The following is a 16,284-nucleotide window of genomic DNA, read 5'->3' on the forward strand; positions in this document are numbered from 1 at the left end:
CTAACGTGATTTAAAAAAATCTTCAGAAATTTGATAGAGAAAAATGGTTTTATACAACTCGTTCTTTCGTTTGTGCTGTTTTTATTGGTAAAATTTGAAATAGCAACGCTGAATAATGCATGAATATCCCGACGCGAATCGAGCGTGAAGGGCACGAATTCTCCTTTAGAGCGCCGTCATCATCTCTCACGACGTGCAGCAGGAAATCAAATGCACACAATCAAATTAACGGAACTGCAAAAAGTTCTGCTGCGAAAGAGGAGCGCCGGCGAAGAAAAAAGAAGTCCGCGAGCTGCGTTCAAACACATCATTGGCGTTGCTCTTTCCGCCGGTCTCCTCTAGATTGCAGCACCTAGAGGTCATCGTCCTTCCAAGCTAAACAAAAGTTCACCCCAAACTCACACTAGGTCTCGACACCTCACTGTCAACATAACTGGAATAGCACTGCTTCTTGTTAGTTATACCGATTCCAACGTGAGTTAAATTCTTATCAGCTTTCATATATCTATAATGAACAATACCTTACAACGCACACTTTGAAAATTATAATATTTTCAATAAGTTTCAAAATCAGTTTATAATTGAATGCTTTAATTTACCATTTTACTGCAAAATAAATTTTGCAAATTATTTTTATAATTCTAAGTACTTTAATCAATTTAAATTTATGAGACAAAATATCCCTATCCCCTATATATCATTATTATGTTTTAAGACAAGTACATATTGAAACTTTAATTCCTTTGAGAGGTTCACAATTTTGCATATTTTTACGAAAGAAGCTTTTGATAAAATATTTGAAATTCTTTGCATTCAATATTTCACAATATACTTGGTGTGTTTCCCGCCATCATTTCTCATCCAAACCAGTCAACATTTTTTGCCTACATTCAAAAGTTAAAAATACAATAATGACATTCAAACTAAATTATTATATTAAACGTTTTATTATAATAATCTGATTAGATCAAAGAAAAAAGGCACAAATAAATCTACTAAAGAATTAAAACTTATCGTGTAATGCTATTTTTTCTAGACCCAAAGGAAGCTGTAGATATAAGAAAATGTCTGACAAATACTTGAAAGGGAAAAGTATTGGCTTCGTGGGAGCCGGGAATATGGCTTGGGCTATATTTCAAAACCTGCTGAAAAATGATGGTGAGTTTCAGTTTATTATAATTCTTAAAAAAAACTTTCCTCTATAACTTTTTTCAGCACTCAATGTGACACAAATAATAGTGACAGCTCCAAGCGAACGAAACCTTGGAAAGTGGAAGGAGGCTGGCGCGAAAACCACCACAAATAACACAGAAATTTTCAAAACCTGTGACATCATAATTTTGGCCATGAAACCCCAACAATTCAAAGGAGACTGGAAAGGGGCTCTGACCTGCTTGAAGCAGTCAAAGGAGCAAATCTATCCAATCTACATCTCAGTGCTGGCTGGAATTTCTACCCAGAATGTCGAAAAAATTCTAAAAGAAAAGAACTGTGTCGAGTCGACTCCCAGCGTTGTGCGGACAATGCCAAACACCCCAATGATGGTAGGATTTGGCGCCACCGTCATTTGTCCTGGGAGCAATTGCGACAAGATCTGCATTGAAACCACCAAGCTGATCTTTGGAGGCATCATATTGATATCAGAATTAGCGGGTATTTAAAGTGACTTTAATTTTAGCCGGAAATTGCGTGGTGGAAGAGGTGTCGGAGAGCTTGCTTGACGCAGCAGGAACACTTGTTGGATGCGGTCCTGCGTTTGTTTATCAGTTCATTGAGTGCCTGGCTGACGGAGCCGTGGCTCAAGGTGTGCCAAGGGATCTCGCCAACAGACTGACTGCGCAAATGGTGATGGGTGCTGCGAATATGGTGCAACATACTGAAAAGCACCCTGGTTTGCTCAAAGACGAAGTGTGCAGCCCTGGGGGAACCACCATCGCTGGAATTCATGCGCTTAGAAGAGGAAACAATTTCGGGTATTTTGCTTACAATATCTTGCTTTATTTTATGATCAGGAACAAAATTTATGTGCTTAATTTGCTAATTTGAACTCTACTTTCTTGTAATGCTACAGTATTAGTTTAAGTACCACAAAATTGTCAAGGCAACAGTTTTTTAAGAATCTAAAATTTTGATTTCCGTTTCTTAGTACAAAACTTGTAAAAACTGCTTTCCGACACTATTTATGGAACTTTAAAGTCATATGACGAGGCGCTAACTAACATTTTTGTTTTAAAATGCAGAGTGGCAATCATGGACGCGATTGAAGCCTCTACAACTAAGAGCAAACAACTGAACGACTGAATCTCATGAGCTCTACTCAACATTAAATTTGTCTTTTTATCACCGATGAAACATAAGTGTGTAGCACCAAAATGTTGGAAATAAATCTGTTCATGAAACCTACGTATCAGTCGTTACTTATTTTTTTCCTCAGCCTCCCGTTTGGTCTTGCACCACTGGTTGAATATATTTTTGCAATGCGCAACAACACATTCCGCAGAGCAATACTCATCCTCCCAGTCAGGATGCTGGGTGGCCTGTTTTGTGCACCCAGTTCTGATGCAAAAGTTTGGTTCTTCCGTGTCGTCTTTGGGCACAATGAACACAGCAGCACTTTTTTCAGTCGTCATGGCAATAAATTCTGGAAATCAATAGAAATTCCATCAGCAAAAATTATATTGTTCTTACAATTAAGGTATTTTTATGGAAAATGAATTACTGAAGTTGGCATCCATGTCAAAAGAAAAAAATCAAAACCTAAACGCACCTCGGCTGTTGAAAGGGTGAGCAAATTCTGCAGTTTTCTATCTCGCTTTAGCGGTGCGTTGCAAATCCTTTTAATGATAACAACGCCTGAATACGGACTCGTCTGCGCTTGATTTTGGTCGTTAACAAGTTAGCCGCCAGTTTCATGTGTTCAAGAATCTGGAGATGGCGGAAGGTTTGACTGCAAAACGGTGGATCAAACCTCAGGCTCAGGTCAAAGTTCAAGTTGGTGCTTGCAGTGCAGAATGCAGATGTCAGAAGGAAAACACAAGCAAAATAATAGTGTAGCAGAACTGTCCCCGATGCGTGATCAGCGTGATGTCCGACAGTGGAGGGAGAAATCATCATACAAGCAGTGTGGGGAGTAAATAAGGGATTTGGACTGTCAATCAGCCGTACCAGGTTACTTTAGAGTTACAGTTAAAATATAATTTCTTGTAAGTTTGCAGCAAAGATTAATTATAACGTTCAGTTTATTTCCTGTTTCAAGAGATGCTGTATTTGAAGGAAGAAACCCATTTAAATGGCAAGAAAAACTTTGTCGAAATTGAGCTCTTCAACTCCTGAATAGATCACATCCAGCTAAACACAAACACTGCACTAAACATAAGAAAAGAGTTAAGCGCGGTGGTGGAGAAGCGGCTTATTTCTTCTTGGAGATTTTTATCCAAACACACGAGTTTTGCTTTGGATTACTCGTGTTACGAGCTCATTTTCTTACTGCTATTAAATTCGCTAGCTCTCCTTCATTTCCTGTAGCTGAGTTCCGTTAAATAGGAACAAAATGGTTTGTGTATTTGAAAAATCAATTTTATCAACCGTCTAAGATGAAACTTTCAACTTACAGCTGCCCTTGTCTTTGCTGAGAACAGCCCAGAATCATCCTATGGTAATATTTTAATCCTCAATAATTATTTCATTAAACTATGGTGAGAGGTAACCCTACGAGAAAAATCCCGTGTTTTGAATCGAAAAATGCAATAATTTTTTTCTGGTTGGGATGGGTATCAGAGACAGGATATACCGATATGTATATCTACAACATTATGGACTTGGATCCTATATAGTCATCCTCAGCTATTTGCATATTGATATCCAATTAATTAAGGACCAAGTCCAATGTCGGATCCTGTCTCTACCAATCTCATAGTGAGAAGTGAATAAAACTCACATACATAAAGCAAACTGTAATTATGTACATTTTTGGTTCTTTTGCATTTTTATAGACTAAAACTTACAAAACAGGAAGATTTGTACCATACTATCACTGTTCTAAAAATGTACTTGTTGCTCAGCAAAAAATGTTAAGTTTGTGCTAAAGCCTTGAACGTTAAACGGTACATTTCACGCTTTTTGTTGGTCCGCACTAATAAGTGTATGTATTTTATATTCCAAATCTATAATGTGTATATTACTAATAATATAATAAATGGCTGTAATAGCTGGTGGAGTTGAAAAATGGAGAAACATACAATGGTCATCTGGTCAACTGCGACAGCTGGATGAACATCAATCTTCGAGAAGTTATCTGCACCTCAAGGGTTGGTTTTAAATCCATATATTCTATACCAGATCATCTTATGAACAGAAAGCACAGTGGTAAAACAATTTAAATTGAAAGCTTTTTATTCTTAAGACAGGTCTATTATATTTTGTTCATCAAATTGAAATTATATCAATATTTATGCAAAAATCAGCTGTTTAACAAAGGTGTTTACATTAATACAGGATGGTGATAAATTCTGGAGGATGCCCGAATGCTACATCCGAGGCAGTACCATTAAGTATTTGCGCATTCCTGACGAAGTTATCGACATGGTCAAGGAGGATGTGGTAGCCAAAGGTCGTGGTCGCCCTGACAACAAGCCCAGAGGTGGCCAGCGGGGTGGCCGCGGAGGAGCATTCCAGCGGGGAGGTAAAGCATAATTAAAATCAATTTTTTTATGTATCCGGCATTTACACAAAACAGTAAATAATTCGCTACTTTCTAATAGGTTTCAATCAGCGCGGTGGTCCACGAGGAGGTCTCAGTAGGGGTGGTCCAGGTGGAGGTGGCAGAGCCCGCAAATAAAATGTACATAAGACTAATCACTTGAAATCGGAAGTTTCAATTCCTGACTTGACTTGATGAATGCCATCAATTTTATTTGTAGAGTGTGGGGCAATCCCAGCCCTTTGATCGCATCAGGAACCTTTTCAGACTCGAAGCAGATTGTCTTAATTTCAGGCTTCAGAGAGTTTCGCACAACTTGCAGAGCCCTGGCGAGTAGTGGAAACACTGGCACAGTGATCATAACAATGTCACGCTTGATCGGTCGTGACTTAGGGGCCTCTGGCATGTACACGTACTTCAGTCTGCCTAGAAGACGGTCACGTGTGTCTGCGTCTACAAAGAGCCACGGATGGGTCACAAATGTTGTCACTCTGAAGGTTTCTCTTGGCTTCAGGGTCTTGTAGACAACCGGCGCACCATGAAAATCTAGCCACACTATGTCCACCCTTCGAGAGGTACCATTTAGGAAGGTGGGATAAGCGGGCTGGGTTGAATCAATGGAGCGGAGAGTTGCAGCTGGCATGAATTCGCCTCTGCAAAAGAAAACATACCTGTTACAGGATTGCTTGTGATTTAACTGGGTAACATCTTAAGCTCTGATGTCTGATAGTTATGCGACCAGTCTCATTCGTGACCTTCAATATTTTCAGGGTTCAGTAAAAGCCTCAGGTTGTGAAGCTGAATTAAGCATAAATGTAATTAAATTTAGGACTGCAAAAACGAAGGGTAAAATGACCTCAGAACTATGAGATTTAAGAGAACAATGGGTTACCTTTACATTAATTTTTGAAATTTTATTGCAATTCAGCGAATATGGAAATATTACAGTTTTCACCGCCGAGTTACAGTTTTCGCCACCCTTACTTTTTTATGGGGCTCTTATAAGAACTGGCGAATGTGTAACCTGGCAGAAATTGTAATTTTACCATACATACATACATATTATGTACATAGATGCATTTCTTCGATTGAACCAACTTTCATTGAAGTATGTATTGTATGTACATCAATGACAACAAGAATAAGTTAATGTATTTACGTACAACTATGCCACATACGATTAAACAGCAAAGAGTTCGGAATGTCCATCAATAAACAAAGTTGCTTAGTATGTAGTTGCTTTCCTCTGAAAATGCTGCTGCTGCCATCCTTCATTATTTACATTGGTTTTGTTTCTCATGTTTAAGAGATCAGAAAGTAAGAAAACATTTGTAAGAACTTTCCAATCCAACTGATATAAATAAAGCTCAAATTGTTTAAAATTTTAATTTCATTTGTATTTAAGATTAATGATAAATAAATAAAGCACGCACTAATAAAATAGAGAGGCTAATTCAAAGTTAAATATTACTAAAATTGTACTCCTTATTATATTAACCACCTACATGACAACCATTGGAAGCATTTTCCTAACTTTTAAAGACGTGGAGCTGCTGCCATCTTTATACAACCGTCAGAATTGAAATGAGTAACTTTCACAATCTAGGTTATTGGCGGCAACGAACAGAACGGCACTGGGTAGGACCAGTCACGACACGCACACGTTCGTTCACATGCTGCGTAGCAATATTTTGACGAAATGAATATCGACCTGCTGGTAAGTTTTTGTTATGTTTTGCGGTTGCCAAGGTCTAATAATAGGAAATATATACAGGGCAGGATTAGAAGAGTGTTTTCGTTTTCTGCTCCTCGAAGGGTCGGCACAGAGATGGAGCCAAAGAGGCCGGAGAGATCAAATAGGGTATAATGCAAAATATCGTTTTATTTGTATAAAATGATGTTAATGAAAAATATATGTATTATAAGTATTATAATTCGTTTTGAGTGACGAGTGCGAGCGCATTATTCTAAGTCTGAGTGTTTTCATAGCCACCGCGGTCCAAAAGTGCTGGCACCCTTTCGCAATCACAAGAAGAGCTGCAGGAGGAGGACATCGCTGAAGTCCACAGGCGTCCAAAAAAGAACGAAATAGCTTGTACAGAGTCCCTCTTGCTGGACAGAGAGCTGCTGGAGAATTTGGTCTGGCGGTTGAATGTTGAGCTGGGAAGGTACGAGACCAGACTGAGAGAACTAGAAGGTCAAGACAACGTTCCTGATGGAGATAGAGCTGCACCTGCTTGGTGCAGAGCTGATCCAACCACTCTTGGGCCTCTGCTAGCCGCTTACGATGAGGCCCTAGCAGAGAAGGATTCAGTCATCGAGAAGTATGAGAGTCGACTTAAAGAGCTGGGCGCCGAGCTGAGAGAGGTCATCAGTGAGAATGAACGCCTTCATGAGGCTTTTGAAGAAGTGCAAAATGAGGTTAATAAAAAACTGAAAAATATTTCAAAGCCCTCAATTTCAAAGGTTATAAGGGTTAATTATTCACCACTTGAAGCTTGTGAGTGATAATGATTATTGTTTTTTGGAAAATATTAACACAATTCTCGCGTAAGGCTTTTGTACATATCGATGCACAATTTTGTTTTTCTAATTAGAGCGTGTTGGAGAGAGAAGAAAGAGAACTGGCTTCCAAAGATGTTGAAAGTCTTCACAGTGAAAATGTAGCCCTACTTGGGCGTCTAGAGGATTACAAAGCCAGAGTTGAGGAGCTAGAGGAAATATTGCTGGAGCAACGTAAATCTATGTCTCATTATAATTAATACCAGTTTAAAACTGAGTTTGATTTCAGGGAATGATTTTGTGAAGAGATCGGAAGAAATGGTCCAACAACAAGCGCAGATGAAAGCGTTGGCTCGAGACTACAGAGTTTTGCAAGATCAGTTGGACGAAGCAAGCAGGGAAATTGAAAATAGAGTACCCCAGCAACACCACCAGTCTTCAATTAATGAGTGCAAAACGTATGCTATTTTCTAATATATCACCTTTTCTTAAGAGCAGACACAAATTTTTATGAAACATGGACATTTCAAAATTTGTAAGATCAATTTTTGCTAAATTAAAATAATTCTAGGTGCTATTAATATACAATACAAGTCAAAGCATACATATTTTTTCTTCTATCAGAGCATCAATTTATAAACAGATAAAATTAAAAAGAAAATCATGGACACAAACAGATCTAGCTTTTAATGAAATAGATTGCTTGAGGAACTGCGCTCAAGTTATGACAAAGATAGACGCATTTTGGAGGACCGTCTTGCAGCCATGACCAAGGAGAAGGTGGAAGCTGAGGCCAAAGCGAGGGCTGCTATGTCCGAGGCAGCCCACATGGAGGCCAAAGCAAAGGCCACAGAGAAGCTGCTGAGGTGAGTCTGGGTATTAATTTTATATCGCCGCTCACTGGACAGTTCGCTGCAGGAGAGCGGAAAGTCGCAGTGAGCGGCTGCAAACTAAATTAGTGGCTGCAGAGAGTTGCAGAGACTCGTCGGTCCGAGAGCTCAAACAACTTATGGCTGTCGCCGAAAAGTTGACCACTGACCAGGAAAACCTTGTGCGCTTGATTGCTGCCAAGAGGTGATTGCATTAGGCGTTAAGATTAAATTCAAATAATTTGATTATATTTTAATTTTCCTGCCAGGTATTGCTGTGAAGAATCAGTCATAGGAGCACACAAGAGCAAATTGAATCAAAGTTGTAGCAAAGCTAATCAAAATAAAAAGTAGTGCCAGTTTACTTATTTATACTTAGCTAAAATTATCGTAATTTATTTTAGAATGACATAAATTTTCTAAAAATTAATATTTTATTTCACAAAACGTCTAACCTTGGCGATCTAAATATCCTTTTATGGTTAAAAAACGGAATAAAATGGTTGATTCAGCCTTTAAATTAAATCTAATTGACATCGATCACACAGCTTATTTTAAGTACTTTTTAAACATCGCACACACCTGGCCTGAAAGGCTTAACAAAGCGTCCAGTGGGTTTAGTGAGACGGCAAATAATGGGCGTGACTGCATAGAGCCAGCTGGCGCAGATGAATTCAGAACCACAACAATCAAGCTGTTTGTAACTTTCGCAGTAATACAAATAGATATTTTTCAGAAATTCAGGGCAGTTTTTCAATGCAGCGTTTCATATTGATTAATTGATTTGAAGGGTGAACAAATGGGCAAGATTGCCAAAGTTGTGGTCTGTGGAGCCAGAGGTGTAGGGAAGACTGCAATTCTGGAGCAGCTCATTCATGGGCATGTCACAGCCCAAACTGTGAGTTTCAATTACATATTTTTCCATTTTCCCGATACTTCTCCTTTAAATCCTGTGTGCCTTAAATAACACGTCATTATATTAATGTGAAATACACGTTGATGCAATTAGAGCTTGCAACGTCAAAAGTAGAAATTAGAAAATAGTACTTCTTTTTAAACATTTGCATATTTCCATCGAAGGAGCTGTACCCAACAATTGAAGACATTTATCCTGCATCGGTCGCAACAGAAAGGGGTTCCAAAGAGCTTCTCAGGTTCTTCGACACTGCTGGATTAGGGCTTGGTTTCACATCCGAACTTCCAAGGCACTATTTTGCCAACGCTGATGGCTATGTGATCGTATACGACCCTGATGAACCAGAATCCTTCAATGTCGTTCTCAACATCAAAAAAGATATTGAAAAATACCGAGAAAAGAAAGAGGTAATTATTCCAACTTTTTAATTTTATAATAAAAATAGGAATTAGGAATACGATTTGCCAAAATCAGGAGGTAAAATTTCAAATCTTTGATAATTCTTTCAACAAATAATCTCAAATTTTATTATTTTCACCAGACGACTATTAAATGAAAAAATACCGTTTCCCTGCTCACAAGAATTGTTTAAGATTCATAGGATCTTGAAATGGATTTCATCCTCCTTGTTACTGTAAAACTATTTCCTTTCTCTTTCTTACAAGTAAACGTCGCAGTAGTGTCCTTTTACATGGAAAAACACAGATAGGCTTCATCAACAAAGCAACAACCAGAATTGAAAAAGTTTACTAAAACAATGTCAAAATAATGACTGAAATTTGATGCTAAAATGATTAAGTTGTTATGCCAAAAACGCTTATATTTTAGGTTGTGGTCACAGTTCTAGCCAATAGGAAGAGAGGCGAGCGGACATATCCCGTGGATATTGGCCAAGCAAGCCAATGGGCGACCAGAGAAAAGGTTCGCCTGCATGAAGTGGACGCAATGGACCGCTCAACCCTTTTTGATCCTTTCACCCAACTTGCTACCAGACTGAACCCTCCTCAGCAAAAAAGTGCTTTCTCTCAGCTTGGAATCTCAAGAAAAATCAAAGAAGCTGGGTAATAACCACAATTTTTTAACTCCCGCATCTGGTGAGAGTGACTTTACAAAACAGTGACGCAGAACCATCATTCACGCATGATATACAAAGTGAAAAGAGGTGATTTGTATTAAATAATTTATTTTTGATTCCACCATTTATTATTTACACAGGGAAATATAGATAGCAAGTAATACAAAAAACTTAATTTCATTTGAAAACCTTCATTCAACATTGATCTCTCAAAATTCAGTCTACGATGGTCGACTCGATAACATCTAGCTGTAGGAATTTCACCATTTGATTGCCTTTGCCAATTTTTTGAGGACTATTTTTGTATCAAACACAACATCCCACAGAGGACTAGTTATTCCATATCCTATATAAGAATTTCATTTTTAGAAAACATTTTAATTTCATCAGCAAAACGTTTACCAGACTCATGTTGTGAAAAGTGGTGTTGATTGTGATACCTTTTCATGTAGTAAAAGTGGGAGGATGGCTTTGGTGCTCCAAAATGCAAGTAATAGTGAAACATATCGTAAAACATGTAGCCTGGAAAAACACAAATTATTGACCGTGCCTAAATAATAAAGTCTATGAGTTTTACCTAAGGTGACTCCTGCTGCGGTTGAATGAAGTATGCTAGTGGGCAATATGGTTCTGAATATCAAGTACAACACCATCCCAAGAATCGATGATCCAGCTGGTGGAAAGACTAGACGAGTTCCATCAAATGGGACCTATGAGTTTGTAAATTTTAATTAAACAGATGATTATTTTAATGTATGCAAATGCTTCATGCATTATTTATCTTCAAATGGGACCTGTGAGTTTGTAAATTTTAATTAAATAGATGATTTTTTTAATATTATGCAATTGCTTTATGCATTATTTATCTTCACTTATCTTGATGCTTATACAGTTAGTTTAATGACTTTTTTTTAAAAAAAATGTTATGTTTCTTACTTTGTGGTGTATGCCATGAATGAGGAAATGGAATGTAATGAGTCTTGGACTGTGACTTGGCGGCTCCATGTGAAATAGCCACCTATGCAACGTGTACTCAAGTGCTGTCCACAAAAATGTGCCTAATACCAGTCCGCAAATGGTTGTGACATGCGAGAAACCGCCTAGTGCAGAAAAATGGGATTATTTATACGGGAACATTAAGTTCATTTGTTCACCTGAATAATGAACGTATAGGAAAGCGAAAAATATAGGAATCCAAAAGATTGGGACGTAATACCATTTGGCTCTTGACAATTTTTCCAAGGTTGGATTGTCAAACAGGATCAGGTGTTTGTCAACAGGCAGATTCACCCATTGCGAGTACTTGGGGCCCAAAGATGCAACCTGATTCAGCATTCCTTTTCTCCAGTCGACAAAATGCTAAAAATTAATCTTTATTTTTTCTTTGAATTCCATAAATATAACTATACTTCTAAATCTTCTACATCTCCAGTTTCTTCTTCTGGTGATTGCATTGTTTTTAACCCATTGGTCGTTTTATTATTGTTCGCAAGGTCCTTATCCTGCAGAATTATGTAAGAGTTTTTAAGGTTTACTTCGGAAAATGCAAGTGACGCGTGTGCCCCGTTTTGGGGCTTATCTTCTCATTGTGAAACTGCTCCAAAATTATCAACTGAACAAACCTTGGGATCATCGCTGATGCGGTATTGGTTCAAAAGATAAGTGGCCGAGAGCGAGTGAACCAAAGATGACTCAGACTCGGTGGAACCATGTCTGCTCTTTAGCAAATGGGAAATGTTTTTCCCCCTGAAACAAATACAAAAACATCTTTGATTAAAATTATTCATTTTTGAGTCCAATATCTTAAAGAAAACAAAATCGCTTTTGCCTCTTTTCTCTGGTTGGATTAAGGAGAGCGATATTTCACATCTAATATGGATTTTAGCTGCAATTATATTATATTATTTATTGATTTGAACAGCTCGCTAAGAAAGGTATATAGAGAAAAACGTTGCAGCAGGTGCGGTCTTCGTGAAGTATTATTCTAGATTGAGTGCACATATTGACACTCTGTGCTGTCAATAAAAAAGTTTATATATTGCAAGCAAGAATTTCCGTTGCTGAGAATGGTAGTTCGGATCAATACTTTACGCTCATAACAAGCATGTCATTATGTGACAGGAAAATTACGTCAATTCAGACGTAATAACTCCACCGATGTCACAGCAGACTTTTTATGTTAATTGGAAAAGTTGCTTTTATTTTGTACTTTTTTAACATTGAATAGAGCATAACATCTTGAAATTGTTAGGAATCGATTTTATAAAACTCATATTCTCACAAGAGGAAATCAATGAAAGCTGTCATCGCGTAATAATTTAAAAGGTCTAAATTCACCTTTGCCTCTTCCAGTAAGAGCTTTTATATCACATTAAACTTTATTATCTTTGGTGGAACATAAAATATTTTCAATGATGAGCCTTTTACCTCATTAACAAATTGTTTGAGTCATATATTATTGTATTATGTAGAATATTTTTGAGCATTCTATTATATATGCCACACGTTGTGTTTATACTGCCTAATAGAGCTTATATTTATAAGAAACGATATGCTAATAGCAATGAGTTAATCGAGGGAAAATTTGTTGTAAAGCAGATTTGAAATTTTTCATTTTATAAAATTTAACGCGAAAAATCTTTAAACATTTTCTGAGCATTATAAGGGCCATCTATACCAATATTGTTATTAATTTAGAATAATTGTTAATGGATCTATATTCACGGAAATCGAAATTAACCCTTGGAATAAGGTGTTGATGATTTAGCTTTATACGACAGCTCCTAGCACAAGGTCAGTAATAAAAGGTTATTAAAATCTTGATAAAAATTAGCTGCTAAAATTGCAGCTTATAGATATGACTTGCGTATCACGAATTTTTAATGCGTATAATTTTCATAAATCAATTTGCAAAATTATTATTTAACTTTCACGACACCTGGAAATTCCTTTGTTAGAGGTTGAACAAATTTTCAGCTAATCTAATTGACTTATTAACTAACAATACTATATTTTCCCGATTCACCTTACCTGTACGGTTCTACGTGTGCCAGTCCGCCAGGGTGCTGTGCGAGGAAGGGCGCGATGTCGTACGCCACACCTTTGTGGGTGACCAGAAACTGTTGGTCAGACTTTTGCTTGGTACCCTTGCCCATTTCCAAAGATGCGAGAACCGCGCCTGTCGCTTCACGTCTGATGCACCTGACTAACTATTATATTCGCGGCGTCCCCTCTGTTGAATCCGCCTTTACCGCGCTTATCAGCAAACACGCCAGAGACAACGCACCAGACGCACACGGTGACACCTCCCTTGTGCGTTACATATCCCTAAATTGCTTTCTATTGGAAAGTGATAGATAACTATGAGAGAACTATAATCGTTGACGATTTTTAACGTTAATTTCAATTCTTTTGAAAATAACTTATTTTACTTTTTTTGTACTTTATCGAAAGTAAGAACTACTTTTTTTTAGCTCTGAATGCGTTCCTACCAATTCATTCCCTCTCTCCAATATTTTCTGGCGCTAAACTTTTCTATGAGAATGCAGATTTCTAATTGAAAATTTATATAAAAACTAACCTCAAAAGAACTGTGGTTTACTGGGATCCTTTCTCTAAATATAAATATCTCATCACCTTAAATTAAGGTGTATCATTTTTATTTAGGTATAACGGTGTTTTATTTATATTTTCACATTGATCAGTCAAGGGTAACACACAGGAATAGTTTTTCCGTCACATTCTACAGCGCATTTATTTTCAGAGAGTGTAAAAATCTACTTCATTTTAAAATACGTCAACCATTCGGGTTTCAAGAAAATACAAAACAGAATATGGTTGACACAATTAAACGAAAAATTCACACTGTCTCAATTTGTTGCCCCAACCAAAAAAGGGAAGCAATAATCATAATTTCCTCCATTGAACAAAATAATTTTCTAAACTCATCTTATTTATCAGATCTTCGCTCTCCTTTTTAACGGAATTTCCTCAGTGAAATTTTATGAATGGGTACCATTCATAAAATACCATTCTATGAATTCCGCTGAACAGCAATAAAAATTCCAATATTTTTTTGTGCGTCGTATTTTTTATTTTTGCACGAAGATTATTGCTTTTAAATTCGCATCTAATTAACTCGACTCACCACTTGCTGGTTTGTGCACCTTTCCAGCGGCTTTATGGACAAATGTCTGGCGTTTCAATAGAAGACTTCATCCATGCAGGGAGGCGAAAAGATGGCCGCATTGGGCCCAAGCTCCTTTGCGGCCACTCGGGCCACTCAGGCACCATGTTATCCGCTCGGCGGTGTTATTGGGTCTGGGACCCAGTGAGCTCTTAGCCCACGGGAAGTGCTGTGCAGAGGTTCTAAAAAAATAAAAAATTTCGGCTTCTACCCGAAGCCCTATTTCATGAGCAGAAATACTTTCACAGAACATAATTCAAATTGTCAAATTAAAATAGTAAAATCAGTTATAAAACAAATAATGTAGATGTTTTTATTTTTTAGTATGAGCCACGTCGGGATGCTGCACGTAGATTGCTCAAGATTCACCTTCTATTGAGGCAGGTTTTGCAACTCCTGCACCCTGTACACGTTGCGCGCAACAAAGCTAATATTTCAGGTTGAATTGTTGAAATTTTTCTGTTTAGCCCCATAATATGTACACAACACTTATAATTTTTTTCTCTCATTATAGAATTGGTTTTGCTGTTGTCTGGTTAGTTTCATAATGAAGTCATCAATAAATTAGTCATCTAGTTTTTTGTACGTAGCTTCTGCCGATAGCACTTAGTTCGATCAAGTAAGGCTTAGTGATAAAATAACTCCACGTTCTAGAATGAAACAAAAAGAGGTCTGAATCATAACTTTTGGAGCTCGATTCTTGGCCCCCTTCTACTTCTGCTACAGCAGCAACATAATTCCTCGTCATCCTAACTGCTGTGTATTTGTTCGACAAGATTAGATTGCGCAGTGCTATCTGAAGATTTAATATGAAACATTTTATCTTACGTATATACAACACGAGCGCCAAAAATATCCGCTTTTATAGCGACCATCTGTACAGTTAATTTGATGGAAAAATGAAAATCGTGGGCTGGCTTTCCTCTAACTATTTTTGTGAATTTTAACCACATTTTGAACTTAAAATATCAAAATCCCTCGTCATTATAACATTTTGGATGAGCCAACTGTGGAATTTTCTCAACATTTAAAATTTAAAATGATCTTATTTTGATTAGACGACATTTTATGGCCTTGAAGTATAGTAAGCACGAGAGTGAAATTTAATGCACATGAAGTGGAAGATGCTTTGTTTTTTAACTTAATTATCTGAAGAAAACTAGAAATTTTATCCGTTTTTAACATACATTGCTTGCTGGAGTTGTCATAACAAACGTTAAGTAGTGCGCCAGCGCCTTCTCATTGTTTGCACAGCTCTTCACACATCTGCGAACCCTTTTTGAAAAACTGAGTAAGCTTAGTTAGTGCTGACGTGACATGAGTCACCTCAACTCTCAATCGCCAACTATTCGCTTGAATATTAATGATTCTTTTAATTAAACATAAAAGGAAAACTAAGATGAAAAAATATTGAAATTTCCGATTCAACCAGCAGAGCGATTTATTAATAATGTTTGTTCTTATCACAAAATTTAGTACAAATATAGGTGCATTAAGTCAGACAATAACATTAAAATGTGTAAAAGGCAACAAAAAGCTCGCGGAAAACTGATCAATCAGACCCTCTTATCATCGCAATAATAACTTTTAGATTTTAAAATTTATTGGACGCAGTTCGATTTACTATACTACGCACATATTAATATATAAAGGGTCGATTGATGAAATAATTGTAATTTTAAATTTATGCACTTGCGCAGCTTGGAATATATATTATTTTTGTTGCAATTTAATAAATGGTACATTTCAACACAAACTTAATCAAAAAATTTACATTTCCAGAGTGGATTAATTTATGATTTAATTTAAATAAACTGATTATTTTGTGAATATTTGTAAAATACTATCTGCCTGACACTATCTTATGTATAGTAAATTTCTTCGAAATATGTCATTCAAGAATGAGCAAACTACTGAGCATAATTTTTATAATACACGCCTCTGCAAAGACAAATATGAATTGGTAGGCGACAAACTGTAAAGATCGTAACGTTTTTACTAGACACTCTCAAATCACTTTCTGATTTGTAAAGTAAA

The 16,284-nt window shown here is 37.0% G+C and overlaps 6 protein-coding genes and 1 long non-coding RNA gene across 9 annotated transcripts; 4 read left to right on the forward strand and 3 right to left on the reverse strand.

Annotated features, from left to right (window-relative positions):
• Positions 1 to 183: 183 nt before the first annotated feature.
• LOC135946443 (pyrroline-5-carboxylate reductase 3-like) lies at positions 184 to 2,403 on the forward strand. Its single transcript, XM_065494660.1, has 5 exons — positions 184 to 474; positions 1,037 to 1,158; positions 1,216 to 1,626; positions 1,679 to 1,973; positions 2,241 to 2,403. The coding sequence occupies exons 2-5, from the start codon at positions 1,065 to 1,067 to the stop codon at positions 2,299 to 2,301; spliced, it is 861 nt and encodes a 286-aa protein (XP_065350732.1). The 5' UTR covers positions 184 to 474; positions 1,037 to 1,064; the 3' UTR covers positions 2,302 to 2,403.
• On the reverse strand, positions 1,978 to 3,209 carry LOC135946476 (uncharacterized). Its single transcript, XR_010575518.1, has 2 exons — positions 2,768 to 3,209; positions 1,978 to 2,641 (listed from the first exon to the last, which is right to left on the reverse strand). It is a non-coding gene; the product is annotated as an uncharacterized LOC135946476 (long non-coding RNA).
• Positions 3,210 to 3,346: 137 nt separating this feature from the next.
• LOC135946466 (U6 snRNA-associated Sm-like protein LSm4) lies at positions 3,347 to 4,864 on the forward strand. Its single transcript, XM_065494693.1, has 5 exons — positions 3,347 to 3,553; positions 3,614 to 3,655; positions 4,209 to 4,307; positions 4,495 to 4,681; positions 4,761 to 4,864. Exons 1-5 carry the CDS (start codon positions 3,551 to 3,553, stop codon positions 4,835 to 4,837), a joined length of 408 nt encoding a protein of 135 aa, XP_065350765.1. The 5' UTR covers positions 3,347 to 3,550; the 3' UTR covers positions 4,838 to 4,864.
• On the reverse strand, positions 4,375 to 6,022 carry Vhl (von Hippel-Lindau). 2 transcript variants are annotated; one of them, XM_065494673.1, is made up of 2 exons: positions 5,863 to 6,022; positions 4,375 to 5,352 (listed from the first exon to the last, which is right to left on the reverse strand). In XM_065494673.1, exon 2 carries the CDS (start codon positions 5,340 to 5,342, stop codon positions 4,851 to 4,853), a length of 492 nt encoding a protein of 163 aa, XP_065350745.1. In that variant the 5' UTR covers positions 5,343 to 5,352; positions 5,863 to 6,022; the 3' UTR covers positions 4,375 to 4,850. The 2 variants fall into 2 exon arrangements, with proteins under 2 accessions (XP_065350745.1, XP_065350753.1); XM_065494681.1 differs by having other exon boundaries at positions 5,878 to 6,008.
• Positions 6,023 to 6,295: 273 nt separating this feature from the next.
• Positions 6,296 to 8,484, forward strand: Cep89 (Centrosomal protein 89kDa). 2 transcript variants are annotated; one of them, XM_065496801.1, is made up of 8 exons: positions 6,296 to 6,416; positions 6,474 to 6,560; positions 6,689 to 7,120; positions 7,297 to 7,435; positions 7,491 to 7,659; positions 7,900 to 8,067; positions 8,120 to 8,275; positions 8,340 to 8,484. In XM_065496801.1, exons 1-8 carry the CDS (start codon positions 6,399 to 6,401, stop codon positions 8,422 to 8,424), a joined length of 1,254 nt encoding a protein of 417 aa, XP_065352873.1. In that variant the 5' UTR covers positions 6,296 to 6,398; the 3' UTR covers positions 8,425 to 8,484. The 2 variants fall into 2 exon arrangements, with proteins under 2 accessions (XP_065352873.1, XP_065352874.1); XM_065496802.1 differs by having other exon boundaries at positions 8,170 to 8,275.
• A 361-nt stretch (positions 8,485 to 8,845) lies between these two features.
• Positions 8,846 to 10,051, forward strand: kappaB-Ras. The gene is made up of 3 exons (XM_065496805.1): positions 8,846 to 8,968; positions 9,151 to 9,393; positions 9,815 to 10,051. Exons 1-3 carry the CDS (start codon positions 8,870 to 8,872, stop codon positions 10,049 to 10,051), a joined length of 579 nt encoding a protein of 192 aa, XP_065352877.1. The 5' UTR covers positions 8,846 to 8,869.
• A 215-nt stretch (positions 10,052 to 10,266) lies between these two features.
• Fa2h (Fatty acid 2-hydroxylase) lies at positions 10,267 to 13,368 on the reverse strand. Its single transcript, XM_065496803.1, has 8 exons — positions 13,092 to 13,368; positions 11,684 to 11,807; positions 11,471 to 11,563; positions 11,216 to 11,420; positions 10,998 to 11,161; positions 10,639 to 10,771; positions 10,464 to 10,583; positions 10,267 to 10,407 (listed from the first exon to the last, which is right to left on the reverse strand). Exons 1-8 carry the CDS (start codon positions 13,214 to 13,216, stop codon positions 10,322 to 10,324), a joined length of 1,050 nt encoding a protein of 349 aa, XP_065352875.1. The 5' UTR covers positions 13,217 to 13,368; the 3' UTR covers positions 10,267 to 10,321.
• Positions 13,369 to 16,284: the final 2,916 nt, after the last annotated feature.

This window comes from Cloeon dipterum, chromosome 1, assembly GCF_949628265.1.
Source record: "Cloeon dipterum chromosome 1, ieCloDipt1.1, whole genome shotgun sequence".
NCBI classification, from domain to species: Eukaryota; Metazoa; Arthropoda; class Insecta; order Ephemeroptera; family Baetidae; genus Cloeon; species Cloeon dipterum.